The following is a 20,735-nucleotide window of genomic DNA, read 5'->3' as shown; positions in this document are numbered from 1 at the left end:
CATGTTCCCTTATACAGAGTGAGACCTGACCCACAGAAGGTGCTTAGTAAGTACTTTCTAGATGAGCAGGTCTTTAGTAATCTAGACTGCAGAATTCTGTTATCCTGAGGAGGGAAGGTTACAAAGTCATGACTAAACAAGAGTATTAAGGTAGTATTAGATGCTAGCAGAAGTAATTTTGTTCCCCAGGGATCAGTTGAATTCACTGAAAAAGAATGGTACAAATTCAGCTTCTTCGTTTGTTTTTATTTTGTTTTCTAAATTTAGGGAATTGGCCATCAAGAAATACTCAGAAATACTTCTTTTTTCCTGTTGGTTAATTTGGCATCTGATCTCTTCAAACACAGGTTGTGTAAGTCCTGAAAAACACTGATAATAGAAAAAGCAAAAAAGTATTACTTCTGAAGATGCTGACATGTCTACATGATTAGACTGCTAGGGTGTGGGCTGATGTTAACTGTCAGGAGTTTGGTCTGTACAGATAGTTTAGAAAGCAGTCGTCAAGAAAGAAACTGCAGGTACAGACTTTGGGTACAGGACATACAGTTAACCCACCCCCGATCCCCCACCCGTGTATGTCCCCTCTCCATCCCCTTTCTGTAGCATCGTGCAGTGTTCTAGGTTCCTGCTAGGCTGGTTAGGACATAGTTTGGTTGCCAATTCCAAACTGGTCTGTTTGAAAGTTAGCTCTGTTGTTCAATCTAGGTGTAGTGTATGCACCTGGATATTAATACTGGAATACACATGAACAGTTGACGGGTCAGAGCAATAAAGTCCCAATGATACCTTCATCTACATTCTCGAAAAGAATTTTTTTAATAACATGTTTTTAATGCTTATGAGTATTTTTGCCTACATGTGTATGTGTGCACCATAGGCATGCCTTATGCCCTCTAAGGTCAGAAGAGGGTGTAGGATCCCCTGGAACTGGAGTACAGATGGTTGTGAGCTACCTTGTGGCGTCTGGGAATCAAACCTGGGTCCTTTGCAACAGTAAGAAGTTCTCTTATTGCTGACCCATCTCTACATCTCCACATACATTAAAAAAAACCTTCTTGTTTCTTGAGATTAATATAATTACATCATTTCCCTTTCTCTTTCCTCCCTCCACACCTCCCATGTACCCTTCTTGTTCTCTTATAAATTCATGGCCTCTTTTTAAAAAATTGTTGTAATATGTATATATGTTAATCCACAAAACAACTCCCGAGAGATTTTTAAAAGCCAGAGAGAGAGTCAGGGAGTTTCCTATGAGATTGTGTCTCCTAGTATATTAGAAGCGATACCATAAGTCGCACCAACATGACTGTCTAAATGTGACCTGAACAAGGACAGCAACAATAGGCATCCTAACGTGGACCAGCGGAAAGACTGCATTCTTTTGAAAGATGGATTATGTATGTTCTATACACTTAAGTTTCTACTCAGGGAATGTTTACTCTGTAAACTTCAGATCTAATGCCTTACATATACAAAATTGTTTTTTTGTAGGAACTTATATTTTAAAAATGAGGAATGACAACCCAGTGGTCAGTTTTTGACATGATGCCAGAAAAGCACACTGCATTAGCATTTCATGGTCCAGCATTTTCTACATCATACATTTTTTTTTCTTAGCTGTGAAGTTTCGGCAGATTGTTATGCAAAACAGTTTTGTGTCTCTGTGTGACTGAGAAGACAGCTGTTAGTCCTAATGAGGAGTGCTAGCATTACAGTATTTCCGTTGATTGAGACCCACGGAGGGAGCAGAATGTTCCAGATCAGGCAGTGGTGTGTGGTGAGAAGGTACCATACTGTCAGCTGGAAGTACATGCTCGGCTGCTCTCCACGACAAGATAAATGAGTTTGCTGGAGTTTGGCAGAGTCTGAAGCTTTTCCAGTGAGTGGTTGTAGCTCACTAGCCTCCCTGTGGGACCCACAGTCCAAGGGTGCCTTTAAGACTACTGCGTCTTTGCCATGCTTGTCTCTTGATGTCCTACGATACCCGTCAGCACCGTAATTTATTAGGAACCTCATGTCTTCTAGCATTTCATTAGCATAAGGTCGGATAATCTTTTGTTGAGGCTTTTTTCTCTACATTGATTGAGGGAGGTACTAGCTGAAATTTAACTTGGCCAAAACCTCCTAGAGCACACTGCAAACAAGTCAGTGGGTGTCTTTACTTTATGCTTTCTCAATCTCTGGCAATAGGAGAAGTTCTTCAAACATTACTGTAACGTTTGCTACACCCCGTTTATAGTCAGGCCGTGTGCTGTTATTTATTTAAGTAAAGAATACGTGGGGCTAGAGAGATGTCTTAGCTGTTAACAGCTCTGTCTGCCTTTCCAGAGGACCTGGGTTCAACTCCCAGCGCCCACTTGGTGGCTCACAACTATCTGTAACTCCAGTTCCCAGGATCCAACACCCTCACACAGACGTACATTCAGGAAAAACACTATACAAATGCATACAAAATAAAAATAATTATTACAAAAAGTACAGATAGGTCAGTCATGATTGTACAGTTTGTCTGTATATCTGTTTCTCCCCTGGTCATATATTGCTGTATGCTGTGTCTTTTATGCAGATGTTGTACAGTAGTCTTCTGGAGACGCTGTTGATTGACACCTGTAGAGAGGAAGTACCCGCTGGGATTAGATGAGCTGAGACAGGGAGGCTTCAAGTGCCATTTTACCATTTCAGTCCCATCTCCCAACAAGTAATTGATGACTTTGGGTTGAAAGAAAGGGTTGCATTACAAGTTAACCTAATAGACCATGGTAACTTCTAACTGGGACAATTTTCCCAATGACTAGTGGTGTTGTGTGTGTGTGTGTGTGTGTGTGTGTGTGTGTGTACTTTGAAGCCATAGGCCACCATCTAGTGTTTTCCTCACTCATTTTTCCTTCACCTTAATTTTTGAGATCAGTTACCTTACTGAACCTAGAGCTCACAAATTTCAGAGGAATGGCTGACTAGCCAGTTCCAGGAATCTTCCAGGCTCTACCCCTTCAGCTCTAGGATTACAGGTGTCTGCTGCCATGCCTGTGGGTTTTTTTTTTAAATAGGGGATCTGGGAATTGAGCATTGGACTTAATACTTATATGGCAAGTACTTTATTGACAGACCTATCTCACAGGTGTAACTTACTTGGAAAAAATGCCAGTTGAACTTCTTTGCCTTTGTGAATTGCCCAGTGTTTTTTACTAACTCCAGTGTTTTGATTGAATTGGAAGTTACAGTTGGAATGGCTTTTTTCTTAATTCATCCCACCAGATCTAAATATATAGAAATTTTGGTAAGCTGTGTAATCCATATTTTTCTAGTATCTTCTTTGCTGCACTGTCTGAGGATGATAGGACGGAGTAAACATAGACTTCATTTTCTTGCACGGCTGGGAAATAAAGCAAGGATCCTTCCTTATGTAACATATGCACAAGGAGAGTTTATGAAGCAGGCACAGGTTGCAGAGCAGAAGATGCCGTAAACGTGCACATCTCCCACATCCTTGCCCTCCGTTGCCCCTCTGAAAGCAAGACGTGTGTATGTGCACTGTGGGGGATGGTTGGTACATCCTGCACTCTAACTGCTCATGTGTCTGACCTTTACCTGTAGTACTGTGACCTCTGCTGTGTTCACTGTGGGAGACAACGTTGTTTCGGGCAGCGATGACCGCACAGTAAAAGTCTGGGATTTAAAAAATATGAGATCTCCAATTGCGACAATTCGTACAGACTCTGCCATTAATAGGTAAGGAGTAATTGTAATTTATTACCTTGTTTAATGATGCAGCCTTTGGGAAGGGAGTTCAGCCTACCGGGAAGATGTATTTTATTGATCCTCTTATGTGAATTCAGTGTCTGTAAGTACTTAACCTTACATAACACAATAAATATCACAGTGATGGAGTAAGACTTAAGGAGTCAGAATGGACCTTTGGTAGCCAGATGACGTTGAGCTTTCTTTACTCCTGAGAGGCTCTGTCTGCTGTTAGTCTGTGTGTGGAGTCCATGTGTGATCTGGCAGTTAGGTGTATCTTAAGTTTCTTGTCCAGTGTTATAGGCAGACTACCCCTGTGATTTGCTAATTTACTTTGCCTTGAAAGTGAAAAATGTGGCCTTTACTACTGCATGATACTACAATGTCAGTATTTTATATAAACTTGTTTTTATATCTTTTTTGTAGGATCAATGTATGTGTTGGCCAAAAAATCATAGCCCTCCCCCATGACAACCGGCAAGTGCGATTGTTTGATATGTCAGGAGTGCGACTAGCTCGGCTTCCCCGGAGCAGCCGGCAGGTATTGCTTACAGTGTGTTCGTCATGAACAGCAAAGGGGAATGTGCAGTTCCGTGTTTTACGTCAGGGAAATACAAGCAGGCCACATTCAGAGATGTTCACATGTAGAAAAGAGAAAAATTAGCTTTAGCATGTATTTTATGAGATGATGAGCTAGTTATATGTCGGTAGGAACTCCTGGAGATGGGACCTTCCTCCACCTCCAGCCAGCAAAAATACCTTTCTGTGGTTAGGTGTCACTGGAAAAAGAAGTTCTTTTTTTTTTTTTTTTTTTTAAAAATAAATTACGGATTTGCTCCTTGCTACCATCATATGTGATATTTTAGTGGGTACTTCTGTGTGCTTTATTCAGATCACCCCAGAATGCCTGCATTCATGGCTTCAGCTCAGCTGAGCAGAATCAGAATGTGTTCAGGGAACAACTAGCACCATGTCCTTAAGCAAGTCCTTAGATGATTTTGATGCTCTGTGAAGTGGGGGCTGGGGTCTCAGCATGTATTGTTTAGGTTGATAAGAAGTGGAGGCAGAGGTCATGTTGAAATAGGAGCGGCAGGCTGCGTTCCTGGCGCCCGGCCGCCCGCACGGCTTTACCCGAATTAATTACACGGAAACTGTATTCTTTTAAACACTGCCTGGCCCATTAGTTCCAGCCTCTTATTGGCTAGCTCTTACATATTGATCTAACCCATTTCTAATATTCTGTGTAGCACCACGAGCTGGCTTACCAGGAAAGATCTTAACCTGCGTCTGTCTGGAGTGGGAGAATCATGGCGACTCACTGACTCGGCTTCTTTCTCCCAGCATTCTGTTCTGTTTACTCCACCTATCTAAATTTTACCCTATTAGAGGCCAAGCAGTTTCTTTATTAATTAACCAATGAAAGCAACAGATAAAAAGATGACCCTCCTCCATCAAGGTTGAGGAACATTCCTTTTTAGGTTGTGTGTTTAACTGAGATTCCAAAGCATAGCGTCTTAGGGTTACTATTGCTGTGATCAAACACTGTGGCCAAAGCAACTTGGGGAGGAAAGGGTTTCTTTAGCTTATGCTTCCACATCATCATTCATCATTGCAGGAGGTCAGGACAGGAACCTGGAGGCAGGAGCTGATGCAGAGGCCATGGAGGGTGCTGCTTACTAACTTGTTCCTCATGACTTGCTCAGCCTGCTTTCTTACAGAGCCTAGGACCTCCTGCCCAGGGATGACACCACCCACAATGGGCTGGCATCCCACAATCACTAATTAAGAAAATGCCCTACCGCTGGATCTTATGAGACATTTTTCTCAACCGAAATCTCCTCCTTTCAGATGACTTTAGCTTGTGTCAAGTTGACATAAAACTAATTCTGTTTTCCCCCCCTTTGGATCATCCCTGAATGTCACTAATGTCTGACGAGTCAGCTAAGACAGTCTGTTAATGCATCCATTCCCTGGTCCTTCCAGATCACTTGCCTAACCTTTGAGCATTGCTTGAACGTTTTAAAAAATTCTCCTGTTGCTGTCTTCTGTCTGCTTTTCTTTTGATTCCTTCCCGTTGCTGAGATTTTCACTTCATCATGAAATGCTTCAGAGTAGAGTTTCCAAGCCACAAGCCAGCTTTGTATCAGTTGTGTACTGCAGACACTGAAGACTAAGGATGAGTTTGTAGAAGTAGGAATTAGCTATTAGTCTGGCATCCTTTTCTCTTTAAGTGGTGCACAGTTTCTCAAACATGGTAGTCCTTCCGGCAGTGGTGTTTCAGCCATTTTTTGTTGCCACCCACAAAAGTGTGCTGCCCAGAATAATTACTATCTTTTTCTTTGAGTGTACATTGTAGGAAAATTCCATAAGATCATTTCACAACCCTGCAAGGCCATGAGTTATCTGCCTACCAGAGTTTTAGTCATGTCTTCAACAGGGTAGACTGTTTATGTGTGTCCTAAAATTGCTATTAACATATAAAGAAAGCATTTGTGAAGAGACTGATGACAGTGTGTGTTGCTTTATTATTTTGATGCTTTCTTTTCCCCCAAGAACATAAGGAGTTCTAAGTAGAACTTTGTGGTCGGAATTCCATGTGGAATTATTTGTAAAATATTCAACTTTGCTGGAATTGTAGAAATTTTGTGCCTGGGTTTATTTTTCATATAACAGTATGTTAAATAGGTTTATTTTAAGATTAATGAATAACATCTAACTTCGTTTTAGACCTGTAATTCTTCTTCAAATAAATAAGTATAGTTTTAGTATTATATCATTTCAGTTAGCCGTTACTCACTCACTGTTGTAGGTGCTTTCAGCTGACTAGTTTTAAAAACAGAAAACCAAAACAGAGCATGCGTAGCTGGTTCTCAGTCTTCCTAATGCTGTGACCCTTTAATACAGTTCCTCATTGACCCCCAACCATAAAACTATTTTTGTTGCTACTTTATAACTGTAATTTTGCTATTGTTATTTGGAGGCCAGTCTGGTCTACAAAGAGAGTTCCAGGACAGCCAGGGCTATACAGAGAAACCCTGTCTCAAAAAATCAGAGGGGGAAAAATTAATCATAATATTGATATCCATGTTTTCCTATGGTCTTTGGGGGTTGTGACTCAGAGCTTGAGAACTGCTAATGTATGGGAAGCTTGTTTTCTTCACTAAAGGGTTTTGAACCCAGAGCACCACTCCTGTTAGTAAGCATTCTATGACTGAGCTACACCCCCACTACTTTAAATTTTACTTTTAGAGAGTGTCTTACTAAGTTGCCCAAACTGGCCTCAATTTGGATCCTTCTGCCTGAGCCCCATAAAGTAGCTAGTCTACTGGTGCATGTGCCACCATGCTCAGTGAAAAGAACAAGCGATTTTAGATTATTTTACTTTGGAGATAGTGTAATTAGCGGCCCCAGGTGTTTCAGGGAAGCATGTTATGGGGACTGTTAGAGCTGCAGAGTCAAAAGGCACTGAGGTCCAGTGACTTCTTATGTGTTGGTTTGTAGATAAATAAGTGGGATTCCATATGGCCAGAGTCCTAAAGCTTTTAATAAAAGAATGCCTGTTGTGACTATCCACAGTAGTGTGGAGTAGCCTTCTTTATGTATGTTGATGGTTGATCCCCTTTTCTAGGTGCTTGATCATGATGTGAATGCATAATGTGTGCACTTTTCCCTTCCATCTCCAGTGACATTCACTTTTCAGACAGATGTGGCTTTCAGTGTTCCCCCAGGTCGCTCTTGGCCTAGATGGCCATTTTCTCTCACCGATTTGTCCAGTACTGGATTGCAGTATTTTTCAAAAATACCCTGCAGTTATCTTTTAAGTAGTTCCTGTCTAAAGGCATGGCTTACTGCCAACTAATGGATGTAGATGTGTTTTCCTTAAAAACAAAAGAAAAACAAAACTCTTTTAACAAAGAATCAATGAAAGATTTGTTTTAATAGTTCAGACACCTTCATAACTTGTCATACAGGTTTTTCTTTTATAGGTAATTTTGCAACCTGGTTGAATCACCCATATGTATAAGCAGTATTTATACTGAAATTTTTACAGAAGAACATCTTGTCCGACTCTTGCCGAGTATTTCTTTTACTTGATAAATACCTGTCAGTTTACTCAATCCTTGTGCTTTATTGTATAACAATGACAACAACGTATTAGAGCTATTACACTAATTTATTGGTAATTCCTGCTGTGTGGCGTGCAGACATTCTAAATGTTGGGGTTTATCTTCTGTGCTCAAATATCTGTACATACACAGTATATAACATTATAAGTTTTGTAAACTATTTTGTAGTAATTTCCTCCAACATTTTGATACTTAATTTGAATTCCTGAGGATTCTAGAATCAGCTGAAGAGGCTATTCCATATTTATATTTCATGTGTATGTTTTATTATGTGAACTATTTATTTACTAAATAATATTTGAGGTCTTTGAATTTGGTTTAATGTGTCTGAAAATACATCTTCTAGCTTTATTTGTTCATTTAAAAATATCAAAGTGAGCATTTATTTTTAATGTGTGACTATAATTTTATCATTTTCTTGAAGAAAGACTATTCGTGACTTTTGGTATGAGCCCCTCATTCTCTGAGTGGCACACATTTTGCCTTTGCTCTACCATCTTGCTACTGACATGTTCCCAATACATAGTAGTTTTTGGCTCACTTGAGCTATTCCTATGTTGAGTTTTCACTCTTACTATATTCATCTGAGTACTGTAATTAGCATGGTGAAAGTGTTATATTTTGTTTCAGGAATAATGCATTAATCCTGTTTCATGTGTTTATTCCTAGGGTCACAGACGAATGGTGTGCTGCTCAGCGTGGAGTGAAGACCACCCCATGTGCAATCTGTTCACATGTGGCTTCGATAGGCAAGCTATTGGTTGGAACATCAATATTCCTGCATTGTTACAAGAAAAATAAGTCACTGGTGTTCCTTAGTTTGAAGTTTGCCATGGACCTTTGATTCATGCAGGCTCTTCTGCATATTGATCAGCCATTATAGTGAGAATTTGGCCCTGGGAAGGGTGCCTTGTATATGTTCTTTTTACATTGTGCCCAGCTTGCATGAAACGTACAGAGAGATGTGTGATTCTGTTTTTTGTTTTTGTCCTGTGTATATTGGCATCCTCTGGTCAGTAGAAGTGAAGCTCACCTCCCATGTAGCATACAAAATGCTCTGAGTTGTTGACGTTGACAGATGAGCAGTAGGGCATTACATTACATTATATGAATTAAATGTGAACTGTGTACCTGTTGTGAGGCATAAACAGTCTGTTACATTGTCTGGAGTAACTATCCATACCTACCGTATCCTGGGAAGACTGCAGAGTTTATTTGAGTTGGCTATCGAGAGGCAGACTGACTGATAAAGATTTCATGTTTGGTTTGTGTGAAGTTATAGCATGTGCTATTGTGTAATTCATTTCAACTCCTAACTTCTGTTCCAGTTCTGTAAATGTAACCTGGATTTACAACATTTGTGCAGAGTTTCTTTTGAGAAAAAAACATTTCTTTTATTATACAAAATGATTCCAGTCTCCCAAGGTCTCATACAAGCAAAGTTTAAAATATGATTCTCATCACTGATTTTAGACATTAAAAAAAAAAATCAAAGCACTTTAATTTATAGCTGTGGTTCTAAATAGGTTTTAGAAGTTTCAAATGACTTATCCATTGAATGTGACTTGACCTTTATACAAAGGCCTGCTACCTGAAGACAGAATCTTATTTATTTTCTACACCTTGAATTTGCATATTTCTAAATGAGTTCACTTCTTTGGTGGTATATGAGAGCCAAGGATGCAAATAAATGAGCACTACCTCAAAATAAATATTGGGAAAACTTTGGAGTCTCACTGTTGTCTAGATAAGCGCTTGGATTTAAAGCTGGAATACTGGATTCAAGGTAGAAGGCAAGAAAGACAATCATACCAAACATGTCCTGAAGGTGAAAGGCTCTCTAGACAGGCTGGAGAAGTGATGGCCATGGTGGATAGTTCATAGGCAACAAGAAGCATCTGTCTAGAACAGCTTGGATACCTCTCAGTGCCAGTCCTACTACTGCACAAGTGAGCCTTTCGTTCTTGCCTTCTAGAAACCACTGTTCATCTGATATTTGAAAGTTTGTGTTTCTTACAGAGTTACAGTTTTGATAAAGAGACATCTCAGTTACTGCCCCTCGCATTTTAATCCTTTCCATACCGCCCTTTGGAGACTGACCTCTTGGGGAGAAGATGATAGATAGTATGCTGTTACAGTCACCCCACCTCTTACCTCCTTCAGGTCCCTGTTTTTTCTTTGGGTGGCACAGGAGGGGACCTGAACTAGTAAGTGGTAGGAAGTTTGGTGTAAGATGTATGTGTTGTGCATAGAACATTTGGGTGTCCTTTGGTGGTACTTTCTAGGAGTGAGAACTTGGTTATTGGCACCTTTGACTTGGGCACCAAAGGAGCTGATATTAGGAACTTCACATCTGACTCATTTAGAATGATTCTTTGAGGAATTTTGTTTTTTCAACTAAAAAAAAAATTGTATTTTTAAAGTCTGACCCTTCTAATCACAAGTCTCACCATGGAGTATTTGAGAACCGAGTCAGACTGGTCACTGTAATTGATTATTGTACTTTTTAAGGACCTAGCTCTGACTGTTTTGAATGTATTTTGCTTGATGGTGGAGTACTGGAGGATGCTGATCCCAGTGATCTGCTTTACCTACAGCCACACAGAATTTCTCTATCCTCCATCCCAGTATATTCACAGAGTTGCTCATGATGATGACACACTGTGTTCTTATGTTCCTTGTATCTTAATCTGAAAGTAAACATAAGAACCAGATCTCTACCAGACACAATTTTGGAACTTTAAAAAAAAAATTATATTTGTGACCATTTAGTTCTATGCAGACTATGACCTTCACTGCCAATAGCTGCTTATTTCTTTGGCTAACTGGAGGGACCAGCCTCTGACACAGAAGTGAGGCTCTTCATTCATTTCCAGAAGACCCTAATGGTGCTCGACCAGAGTGCTCAGGAGCAGGATGTGACTTACTGTTAACCGCTGTGTCATCTGTTCCCATCCCTTTGCTGCTGTGGTCAGTGTTATCTTCAAGGGTTTATGAGTGGCACAGGCTTGTGCTCATGAGTGTTTGCAGGCTGTGTGCATGTGGCTAAGGATAAGTCATGCTGTCAGCCACATGTGATCTCAACAGAAACAGTGTTTGGAGATAGGAACCCTATTGTGTGCTAGAGTGTCCAGAATTTCATTTAATATCGGAGGGAAATGCGTGGTTATTAAATGTGCATTGATACAAAATTTCCCAAGAGATTTCTTGTTGGACAGAATTAACACTCCCGCTCCCCCCTTATTGCTGCGTACCAGTTTCTGTAGAGTCAGAAAAGCTCTGTACATATTTGGGAACCTGAAGACTATGTAAATCATTTGTTACTTAAATCTGTGAAAAACAGTTTTGTTTTGTTTTTTTGAGGGAAAAGTGCATTTATAAATGTTCTGTGGAATCAGTTATCTTTCCTGTATTGATGTAATTGTTTTTAAATGTTCAGTGTCTTCATTGAAATATGAAGTTCATTAAAACATTTGTGTTCTATAATTACTATTATAAAGGTTTATGTTATTGGGAGTCTTATGTTTTTACTCCTCTTGTGTTACTTTGTAAAGCATTGTTGATAGTTATAGAAATATCAGTTGTCCAGAAATTGAGTGAACTGCTTATAATGCCTGTTTGATTTTTTTATCTTAGACTTAAAACCCAGTTATATTCTTTTTTTTTTTTAGATTTTTTTTATTGAAAAAAAAATTTTCCTCCTCCTCCCCGCCTCCCATTTCCCTCCCCATCCTCCCGCCCCTCTCCCCCTCCCCCCACTCCTCTTCTCCTCCCTCTCCAGTCCCAGGAGCAGTCAGAGTTCCCTGCCCTGTGGAAAGTCCAAGGTCCTCCCCCCTCCGTCCATATCTAGGAAGGTGAACATCCAAACTGTCTAGGCTCCCACAAAGCCAGAACCTGAAGTAGGATCAAAATCCCGTGCCATTGTCCTTGGCCTCTCGTCAGCTCTCATTGTCCGCCATGTTCAGAGAGTCCGGTTTTATCCCATGCTTTTTCAGTCACAGTCCAACTGGCCTTGGTGAGCTCCCAATAGAAATGGGATGATTGGGGATATAGGAAGGTTGGATAGGGGAGCAGGGAAACTCATATCTTAGTTAAGGGAGCCACCTAAGGGTTGGCAAGAGACTTGAACTTGGAGTGGCTACCAGATGCCCAGGGCAATGTCCCCAGTTAGTTCCTTGGGCACCTGACGATAGGGAACCTGAAATGACCCTATCCTATAGCCATACTGATGAATATCTTGCATATCACCATAGAACCTTCAACTAGCGATGGATGGAGATAGAGACAGAGACCCACACTGGAGCACCAGATGAGCTCCCAAGGTCCTAATGAGGAGCAGAAGGAGGGAGAACATGAACAACGAAGTCAGGACCACGAGGGGTGCACCCACCCACTGAGACAGTGGGGCCGATCTATTGGGAGCCCAGTTATATTCTTTATCCATTTCTTTTGCAAGTAAAGACTAGTAAAGACCAATATAAGATTTCACTAAGTTCTGCCAAAACATTCTTTTCACATTATCCATGTCTTATTTTTCTGTAATAACTTAAGATTTTAAAAAACTTATTTCAAAACTGTGAACATTTCAATCATGCACAAAGAACACGGGCTTCATTATAGAAAGAAGTTAAAAATGAAGTTATGGAAGACTCAAGATTTAAATTCAGCTTCATTAAAATAGCTTTTGTTAGGGATCTTTGGCATGCTGAGCATTCTGTGTGAAAGAAACGATAACAGTATTTGAAGAATGAATGTGAAATAGGGGTGAAATGCTTTAATATGAGCAAAGGGCACCAGCAGGTATTTATGTACAATTAATGTTACTGATTTAGTAAATTTCTGTAATAGGGACACTGAGTTCATGATAGTATATTTTTAAGTTTTCAAATGTAAATTTTCAAGTAGAATCACTTCAAAAACAAAAACACATTGTGCTCTCCAGTGTGGTTTAGCATTTAGGAGTGCTTGCTGTTCTTTCAGAAGACTGGAGTTTGGTCCCCAGCACCCACCACAGGCAGCTCGCAGTCACAACTCCAGCCCAAGAGATCCAGTGCCCTCTTTTGGCCTTGGGTACCAGACACACACAAAAATAACACATTAGAATAGTAAAAAGTGGTTACTGGTGGCATTGGGGGAAATAAGAATAAAGATACAAGGGAACTATCATACTGGAGAAAACATCAAAGATTTTTGTTTTCCATTTTGACAAGTAGATTCCTGGAATCATCAGGTATTTTTATGTTGGGGTATGTGTGTGTGTGTGTGTGAGTACATGCACGTAGATAGCCGAAGTTGCCCTCCAGTGTTGTTTGGGAACTGTCTACCTTGTGTTTTGAGAGCGGTCTCTTCACTGAAGCTTTGCCTGTGTTTGGCACGAGGATTGCAAGTGTGTGCCATTATCCCTGGCTTTTTCTGTGGGTTCTAGAGCTTGGACTGAGGTCCTTACCTTGCAAGGCAAGCACCTTACTGACAGAACTGTCTCCTTGGACCAGTTTTTATACATCTCTGTATACCCAGTGGGTCTTCTGTCCCTGGAGAGTCCTGACACAGTGACCTATTTAACGAATGATTGTGGTACTGCCAATTATTCACGTGGATTGAGATGATGAATATGATTCCTTCACACCTAACAAAGTGAATCCCATCAGTAACTACTGAAGAAGTGTTAAAGGAAAGACATGCTCGTGTGTGTGTGTGTTTATACAACTGGACTTATAAAAAATAGCATAACAAAAATGCATTAACCATGTTAGAAAGGATTAACAAATTCACATTAAAATTTTTTTTACTTATTTTTAATTAGGTATAATAATGAGTTGCCTTCTGTTGTAAGATCTTTTAAAACCAAAGCGAGGTGAAAATCATGTAGTCACAACAAATATAGCTCACAGAAGAGTATTTTGCAGGATACTAAGCCAAACAAAATTGTTTATGTCGATAGGGAAACTGGAAATTGGGCAGCAGGTAAGAATGGGAGTGTCAGGGAACAAATAAGATTGGATGGTCAGGAAACAGGAGACCAATTGTTAAATTGAAGGATCTGCCAAGGATATAGGCTACTAAAACTTTTACATAATGTTGGCTGGGATATGAAATACTACAGTGACTTTGGAAAATAGTATCTTTCAATGTTTATCCATAACAGCAGTTACAAGGTGAAAACTTCAGTGGAGGGCAGGCATATAAGCGTTACTATTGTTTAAACCCAGTGAACCACATATGGTTAGATTGCCATTCTTGGTCTTAGGAACCTTATGGTGAGTGAAAGTGTAACCCATTGAATACACAATATGAAACTATTTTTGTAAGGCACAAACCAAGAAAAAATATAAATCCTGTCTGTCTGCCTGCCTGCCTGCCTGCCTGCCTGCCTGCCTGCCTGCCTGCCTACCTACCTACCTACCTACCTACCTACCTATCTGTCCTCACATAGGAACAAAAATGCAAAATTTATTGTCATGTTTTCTGTGCAGGTGTGATTGGGGTAGGAAGGCAGAGGACCAAACAGGGAACACCCAGGCTTGCCAAATTCCATGTTTAATTTGTGTAAAGATAGGTTGTAAAAAGTACTTGTGCATCCATGCGCATGCTATGGTGCAGGTGTAGAGGTCAAAAGACAACTTTGTGGAATTGGATCTCCCTTTATACGTATGCAGTTCCTTGGGTTTAACTCAGGACACCAGGTTCACTCAGAATGAATATAATTTTCCTTTAGTATATCATAATAGTATATAATTAAGAGTAGTAATGTGTAAAAGTGAATATTGATGCTTTTGACAGCCTCTTTCAAATTTATCGTCATATTATATTCATCTCAGATATTAGTTTTTTCTTTTGCTTATGAACAGGTAGTTTTATTATTCTGAAACATCTTATTTTCAGTCACTCGGTTTGCACATATTCCATAGGATGATGTGAAGCCAATTTTGTGTTCTTGAAAAAATGGCCACTAAGGAAATAGTACAGAGGCAGAGTGCTATACTGTGTCAGAACTGGGCTGTTTTCAAATACATTTTACGACTCCTAGTGTCCAAGTAGGAAATGTAATAAAGATTTCATTTACCAGGTGTGAACATAAAATAACAAGAGTAGTTTTCTTATGTCGCTCATGTACTGAGAATGAAGATCATTTCAGATCTGGGAGGCAGTCCAAGACTTGCATTGAATAGAGGATACATATTTATTCTTTCAGTTTGTGTGTTTAGAAAACAGCATTTTGGGGTAGGTGGGGATGTTCTGCAGTATTTAACCATTAATGTTTTTTGGCTCCCAGGTTGATTCTCATAAATAATATTAAAATGTGCTCCCAGCAGGGCTGGGGATATAGCTTAGAGGTATAGTGCTTGGGTTTCATTTCTAGCATTGCAGAACAACAAAATGTATGATTGGTAATCTCCTGGAACTAATCCTCATTCAGTGGAGCTAAATTCACACATACACACACACACACCCACCGTTTTCCAACAGCTGTGTTGTGTTGTAGTTGAAACACAACACTAAACATAGTTGAAGTGGTGAGCTTGATGAGTTTACCATAAATATTTACCCCTCTCGCATCCTTCCACATCTCTAACTTCATCTTCTCCTTTTCTTCCTTCTTTCATCTTGCTGTACAGGCCAAGGCTCGATTTGAGCTCATGATCTTGCATACTGGGATTACAGTTGGAATCCCAGTTGCATATAAGATTACATGTCTTTGCCATCAAAATTTCATCCGTTTGTTTCTTTAAATATTTTATCTGACCCTGTTTCTTGTTCTCCTTTAGTAGCCCCAGTAAGTAAGTATCCATCCAGTTGTCTGATATTTTCCACAGCGGACTGTTCATGTTTCCTTTTATCCTTTCTCTCTTTGTGTTTTATTTTTTATGACTTTTCTCCTGAAATATTTTTATTTTGTATTATTTTGAAGTTTCATATTTAACCAGGCATTGTGGTACATGCCTGTAGTCGTAGCACTGGGAAGGCAGAGGCAGGAGGACTGCAAGAGGATTCCTGTGTTTGAGACCAGCCTGGTCTAATAGCAAATTCCAGGACAGCCAAGGCTACATAGTAAGACCATGCCTCAGAAACTATTATTTATTTATTTATTTATTCATTCTTTTGTTAAGTATGTGTATTGTGTGTGTGTGTGTGTGGTGTGTGCCATGGCATGTATGTGGTGGTCAGAGGACAACTTATGAGAATTGTTTCTCTCCTGTGTGGGTTCTGGGGCTTGAACTCATGTTGTAGGGCTTGACAGCAAGGATTTTTAACCCATCGAATCGTCTAGCTGGGCCAATTTTGGATTTTTAAATCAACACACAAATATAATATATATACTTAAATGTGGACACATGCACACACACATACATATATGGAGTACCATGTGATGTTTGGACACATGAATACATTGTACAGTATTCAAGTTGGGCAAATATATCAGCAAATAAAGTTTCTTACTGGCAATCCTAGTTTATATTATTGATTTTTATTAAGCTCTACATTTTTCTCTGCTCCCCTCCCTGCCTCTTCCCTCCCCATCAGCCCACTCCCAAGGCCCCCATGCTCCAAATTTACTCAGGAGATCTTGTCTTTTTCAACTTCCCGTGTAGATTAGATTCATGTCTGTCTCTCTTAGTGTCCTCATTGTTGTCTAGGTTCTCTGGGATTGTGATTTGTAGGCTGTTTTTTTTTCTTTATGTTTAAAAGCCACCTATGAGTGAGTACATATGATAATTGTCTTTCTGGGCCTGGGTTACCCTTCTCAATATGATGTTTTCTAGCTCTATCCATTTGCCTGCAAATTTCAAGATGTCACTATTTTTTTCTGCTGTGTAGTACTCCATTGTGTAAATGTATCACATTTTCCTTATACATTCTTCAGTCGAGTGGCATTTAAATTGTTTCCAGGTTCTGGCAATGACACATAATGCTGCTGTGAACATAGTTGAGCACATGTTCTTGTGGTATGATTGAGCATCCTTTGGGTATATACCCAAAAGTGGTGTTGCTGGGTCTTGAGGAAGGATGTTTCCTAATTTTCTGAGAAATTGCCATACTGATATCCAAAGCAGCTGTACCAGTTTGCACTCCTACCAGCAATGGAAGAGTGTTCTCCTTACCTCACAACCTCTCCAGCATAAGATGTCATCAGTGTTTTTTGATCTTGACCATTCTTACAGGTGTAAGATAGAATTTCAGCATTGTTTTGATTTGCATTTCTCTGATGGCTAAGGATTTTGAGCGTTTCCTTAAGTGTCTTTCAGCCATTTTAGATTTCTCTGTTGAGAGTTCTCTGCTTAGGTCTGTACTCCATTTTTTTTTTTAAATTGGGTAATCCTAGTTTTTAACTATCTAGTAGGTTTTGATTACCTTTAGTCACTCCATTGTGCAGCAGAACTGACATACCCAGCTTAATCTAACAATACCGTTGCCTGCCTTGTTTCCCTCATCCCAGCTCCTAGTCACTGCCATACTACTCTCAGCTTCTAGAGGATCAACTTTTTTACATCCCATATGTGGCTGAGATTGTGTGGTATTTATGTTTCTGTGCTTGTCACTGAATTCTATTCAGATTGCTGCAGATAAGATTTTATCCCTTTTAGCGGCGGAAAAGTATTCATGTCTCTCTCTGACTGTGTGTATCTGTCACTGTGTGTGTTGTATGTGTGTCTGTTTATGTGCATATGTTTTTGTGTGCATTTCTCTGTGTCCACTCTATATACTCTAAGCATCTTTCAGACTGATCAACCTGATCTCTTGACCATTGGAAAGAGTGCTGCTGTAAACACAGGAATGCAGATCTCTTCCCGTGCTGGAGGAGAGTCTCCTTTTTTGTGATATCATATTGTTTGGATATGTGCCTAGTGGTGGGATTGCTGGATGACTCGGTGGCTTTATTCTTAATTTTGGGGAGGAATACTCATTCTTCTTTCTATACTGGCTATGCTAATTGCCCTCATCCCAACAGTGTGCAGACATGCCCTTTCCCCTGCATCTTCACCTTTTTTACCGTCACCTTTTGTCTTTCTGAGCATTGTCTCTGTAATGAACCTAATGCTTGGGTTTTGGGTTTTGTAACCTTGTATTTACCACAACCCTATCCTGTGTTTTTTAAGTTGGGTTCTGATGTTGTCACCTCTGGAATTCCAATTAGTGTCTCTTTTCTCTCGACCCATCATCTTTAGTTTGCGGAGCACATGGAACACAATTATAATAGAGCTTAGTGTGTTTCTCTGCTAAGTCTAGCAACTGACCCCAGGTCAGATTTTATGAGTTAATGTTTTCATTTTGAATTCTGTTTTTATCACCTACATATCTGGTAAGATTTGATTGTATACTTGACAGTTAATTTTACCTTTTAGTGCGCTGGGTATCTTAATATTCCTACAAATATTCTAGATCATATGGTATTTTAAAATGCTTTGGGGGTTACTTTGAACTAGTTTTAAAATATGTTAGGTAGGACCAGAGTGATGCTTAGTCCACACTTAGTTGCCTTATACTATGGAAGAAAGAGCTTTCTGACACTACACTGCCCCATTGGTCTGTCTGGAGAGGGCAACCATTAGTCTTATCCCCATGAAATCTTTGAGTAACAACAGTTCTTCCATCTTTTCTGGTGTTTGTTATTCATGTGCACACACCAGTCAGTGCTCAGTTGGAGAAGCAAAGGACTCTCCTTTGATCTAAAGAGTTCATGCTACAGAAATGACTCCTATAGGATGCAAAGAGAAAATATGTAGTTATATAAAAACCAACTCTCACCTTCCCTGCTGTTGAGCTACTCTTGCAAGGTAGTTGGACCATTTTTATATTTTTAATAGATGAATTAAACCATGCAGTGTCTGATACACACCTGTACTATCAGCAACTCAGAAAGCAAGGCAGAAGGATTCTGACTTGAAGCCAGTCTGGACTACATAGTGAAACCTTGATTTGAATCACAGAAATTCTCCATCTTCAGGGAAATAGTTTAATAATGCTGTTATATGATGCTTTTTATTTTGAGTTATTTTTGCAGTTTTATTATTTTTTATTGTTTTTATTGAGCTATATATATTTTTTACTCATCCCTTCCTCCCTCCCTTCTCCCCATCTGCCCTCTCCCATGATTCCCACACTCCCAATTTACTCAGGAGAGCTTGTCTTTTTCTACTTCCCATGTAGACTAGATCCATGTATGTCTCTTTTAGGGTCCTCTAGGTTCTCTGGGATTGTGATTTGTATGCTATTTTTTTTCTTTATGTTTAAAAGCCACCTATGAGTGAGTACATATGATAATTGTCTTTCTGGGCCTGGGTTACCTCACTCAATATGATGTTTTCTAGCTCTATCCATTTGCCTGCAAATTTCAAGATGTCTATTTTCCCCTGCTGTGTAAATGTACCACATTTTCCTTATCCATTCTTTGGTTGAGGGGCATTTAAGTTGTTTCCAAGTTCTGGCTATGACACATAATGCTGCTGTGAACATAGTTGAGCACATGTTCTTGTGGTATGATTGAGCATCCTTTGGGTATATACCCAAAAGTGGTGTTGCTGGGTTTTGAGGAAGGTTGTTTCCTAATTTTCTGAGAAATCACCATACTGATATCCAAAGCAGCTGTACCAGTTTGCACTCCTATCAGCAATGGAAGAGCGTTCCCTTTACCCCACATCCTCTCCAGCATAAATTGTCTTTAGTGTTTTTGATCTTGACCATTCTTACAGGTGTAAGATAGAATTTCAGCGTTGTTTTGATTTGCATTTCTCTGATGGCTAAGGATTTTGAGCGTTTCCTTAAGTGTCTTTCAGCCGTTTTAGATTCCTCTGTTGAGAGTTCTCTGTTTAGGTCTGTACCCCATTTTTTATTGGATTTTTATTTTTGATGACCAATTTTTTGAGTTCTTTGTATATTATGGAGATTGACCCTCTGTTCAATACAGGGTTGGTGAAGATCTTTTCTCATTCTGTAGATTGTCGTTTTGTGTTGTTGACTGTGTCCTTTGCTTTACAGAAGCTTCTCAGTTTCAGGAGGTTCCATTTATTAATTGTTGCTCTCAGTGTCTGTGCTACTGGGGTTATATTTAGGAAGTGGTCTCCTGTGCCAGTGCGTTTAAGTATGCTTACCACTTTCTACTCTGTGAGGTTCAGTGCGGTTGGTTTTATGTTGAGGTCTTTGATCCATTTGGACTTGAGTTTCGTGCATGGCGTTAGATACGGATCTATTTTCATTATTCTGCATGTTGATACCCAGTTATGCCAGCATTGTTTGTTGAATATGCTTTCATTTTTCCTTTTTATATCTTTTGCTTCTTTGTAAAAATCAGATATTCATAGGTGTGTGGACTGATATCCCTGTCTTCGATTTGGTTCCATTTCCTCCTGTCTGTTTTTATGCCAATACCAGGCTGTTTTCAGTACTGGAGCTCTGTAGTAGAGTTTGATGTCAGGGATTGTGATGCCTCCAGAAGTTCCTTTATTGTACAGGATTGTTTTAGCTATCTTGGGATTTTTCTTTTCCATATGAAGTTGAGTTGTTCTTTTGAAGTCTGTGAAGAATTTTGCTGGGATTTTGATGAGCATTGCATTAAATCTGTAGGTTGCTTTGGATAAGACTGTCATTTTTACTAAGTTAATTCTATCTACCCAAGAGCATGAGAGAGCTTTCCATATTCTGGTGTCTTCATTTTCTTTCTTCAAAGACTTAACATTCTTGTCATACAGGTCTTTCACTTGTTTGGTTAGAGTACTCTGTAATGTTTTATGTTATTTGTGGCTATTGTGAAGGGTGATGTTTGTCTGATTTCTTTCTCAGCCCTTTTATCATCTCTGTGAAGGAGGACTACTGATATTTTTTTTGAGTTAATCTTGTATCCTGCTACATTATTGAAGGTGTTTATGAGTTGTA

At 39.6% G+C, this 20,735-nt stretch overlaps 1 protein-coding gene across 3 annotated transcripts in view; it reads left to right on the top strand.

Moving 5' to 3' along the window:
* Wdr37 (WD repeat domain 37) overlaps window positions 1-11,459 on the top strand; it is a 62,985-nt gene extending 51,526 nt beyond the window's left edge. For all 3 annotated transcript variants that reach the window (XM_057786982.1, XM_057786980.1, XM_057786981.1), the window contains 3 exons: window positions 3,595-3,729; window positions 4,165-4,279; window positions 8,535-11,459. In XM_057786982.1, the coding sequence (XP_057642965.1) occupies window positions 3,595-3,729; window positions 4,165-4,279; window positions 8,535-8,666 (382 nt within the window). In that variant the 3' untranslated portion in view covers window positions 8,667-11,459. The remainder of the gene's footprint in view (window positions 1-3,594; window positions 3,730-4,164; window positions 4,280-8,534) is intronic.
* The last annotated feature ends 9,276 nt before the right edge of the window (window positions 11,460-20,735 follow it).

Source organism: Chionomys nivalis, chromosome 13 (genome assembly GCF_950005125.1).
Source record: "Chionomys nivalis chromosome 13, mChiNiv1.1, whole genome shotgun sequence".
NCBI lineage: Eukaryota > Metazoa > Chordata > Mammalia > Rodentia > Cricetidae > Chionomys > Chionomys nivalis.
This window is presented reverse-complemented; position numbering and strand designations above follow the sequence as displayed.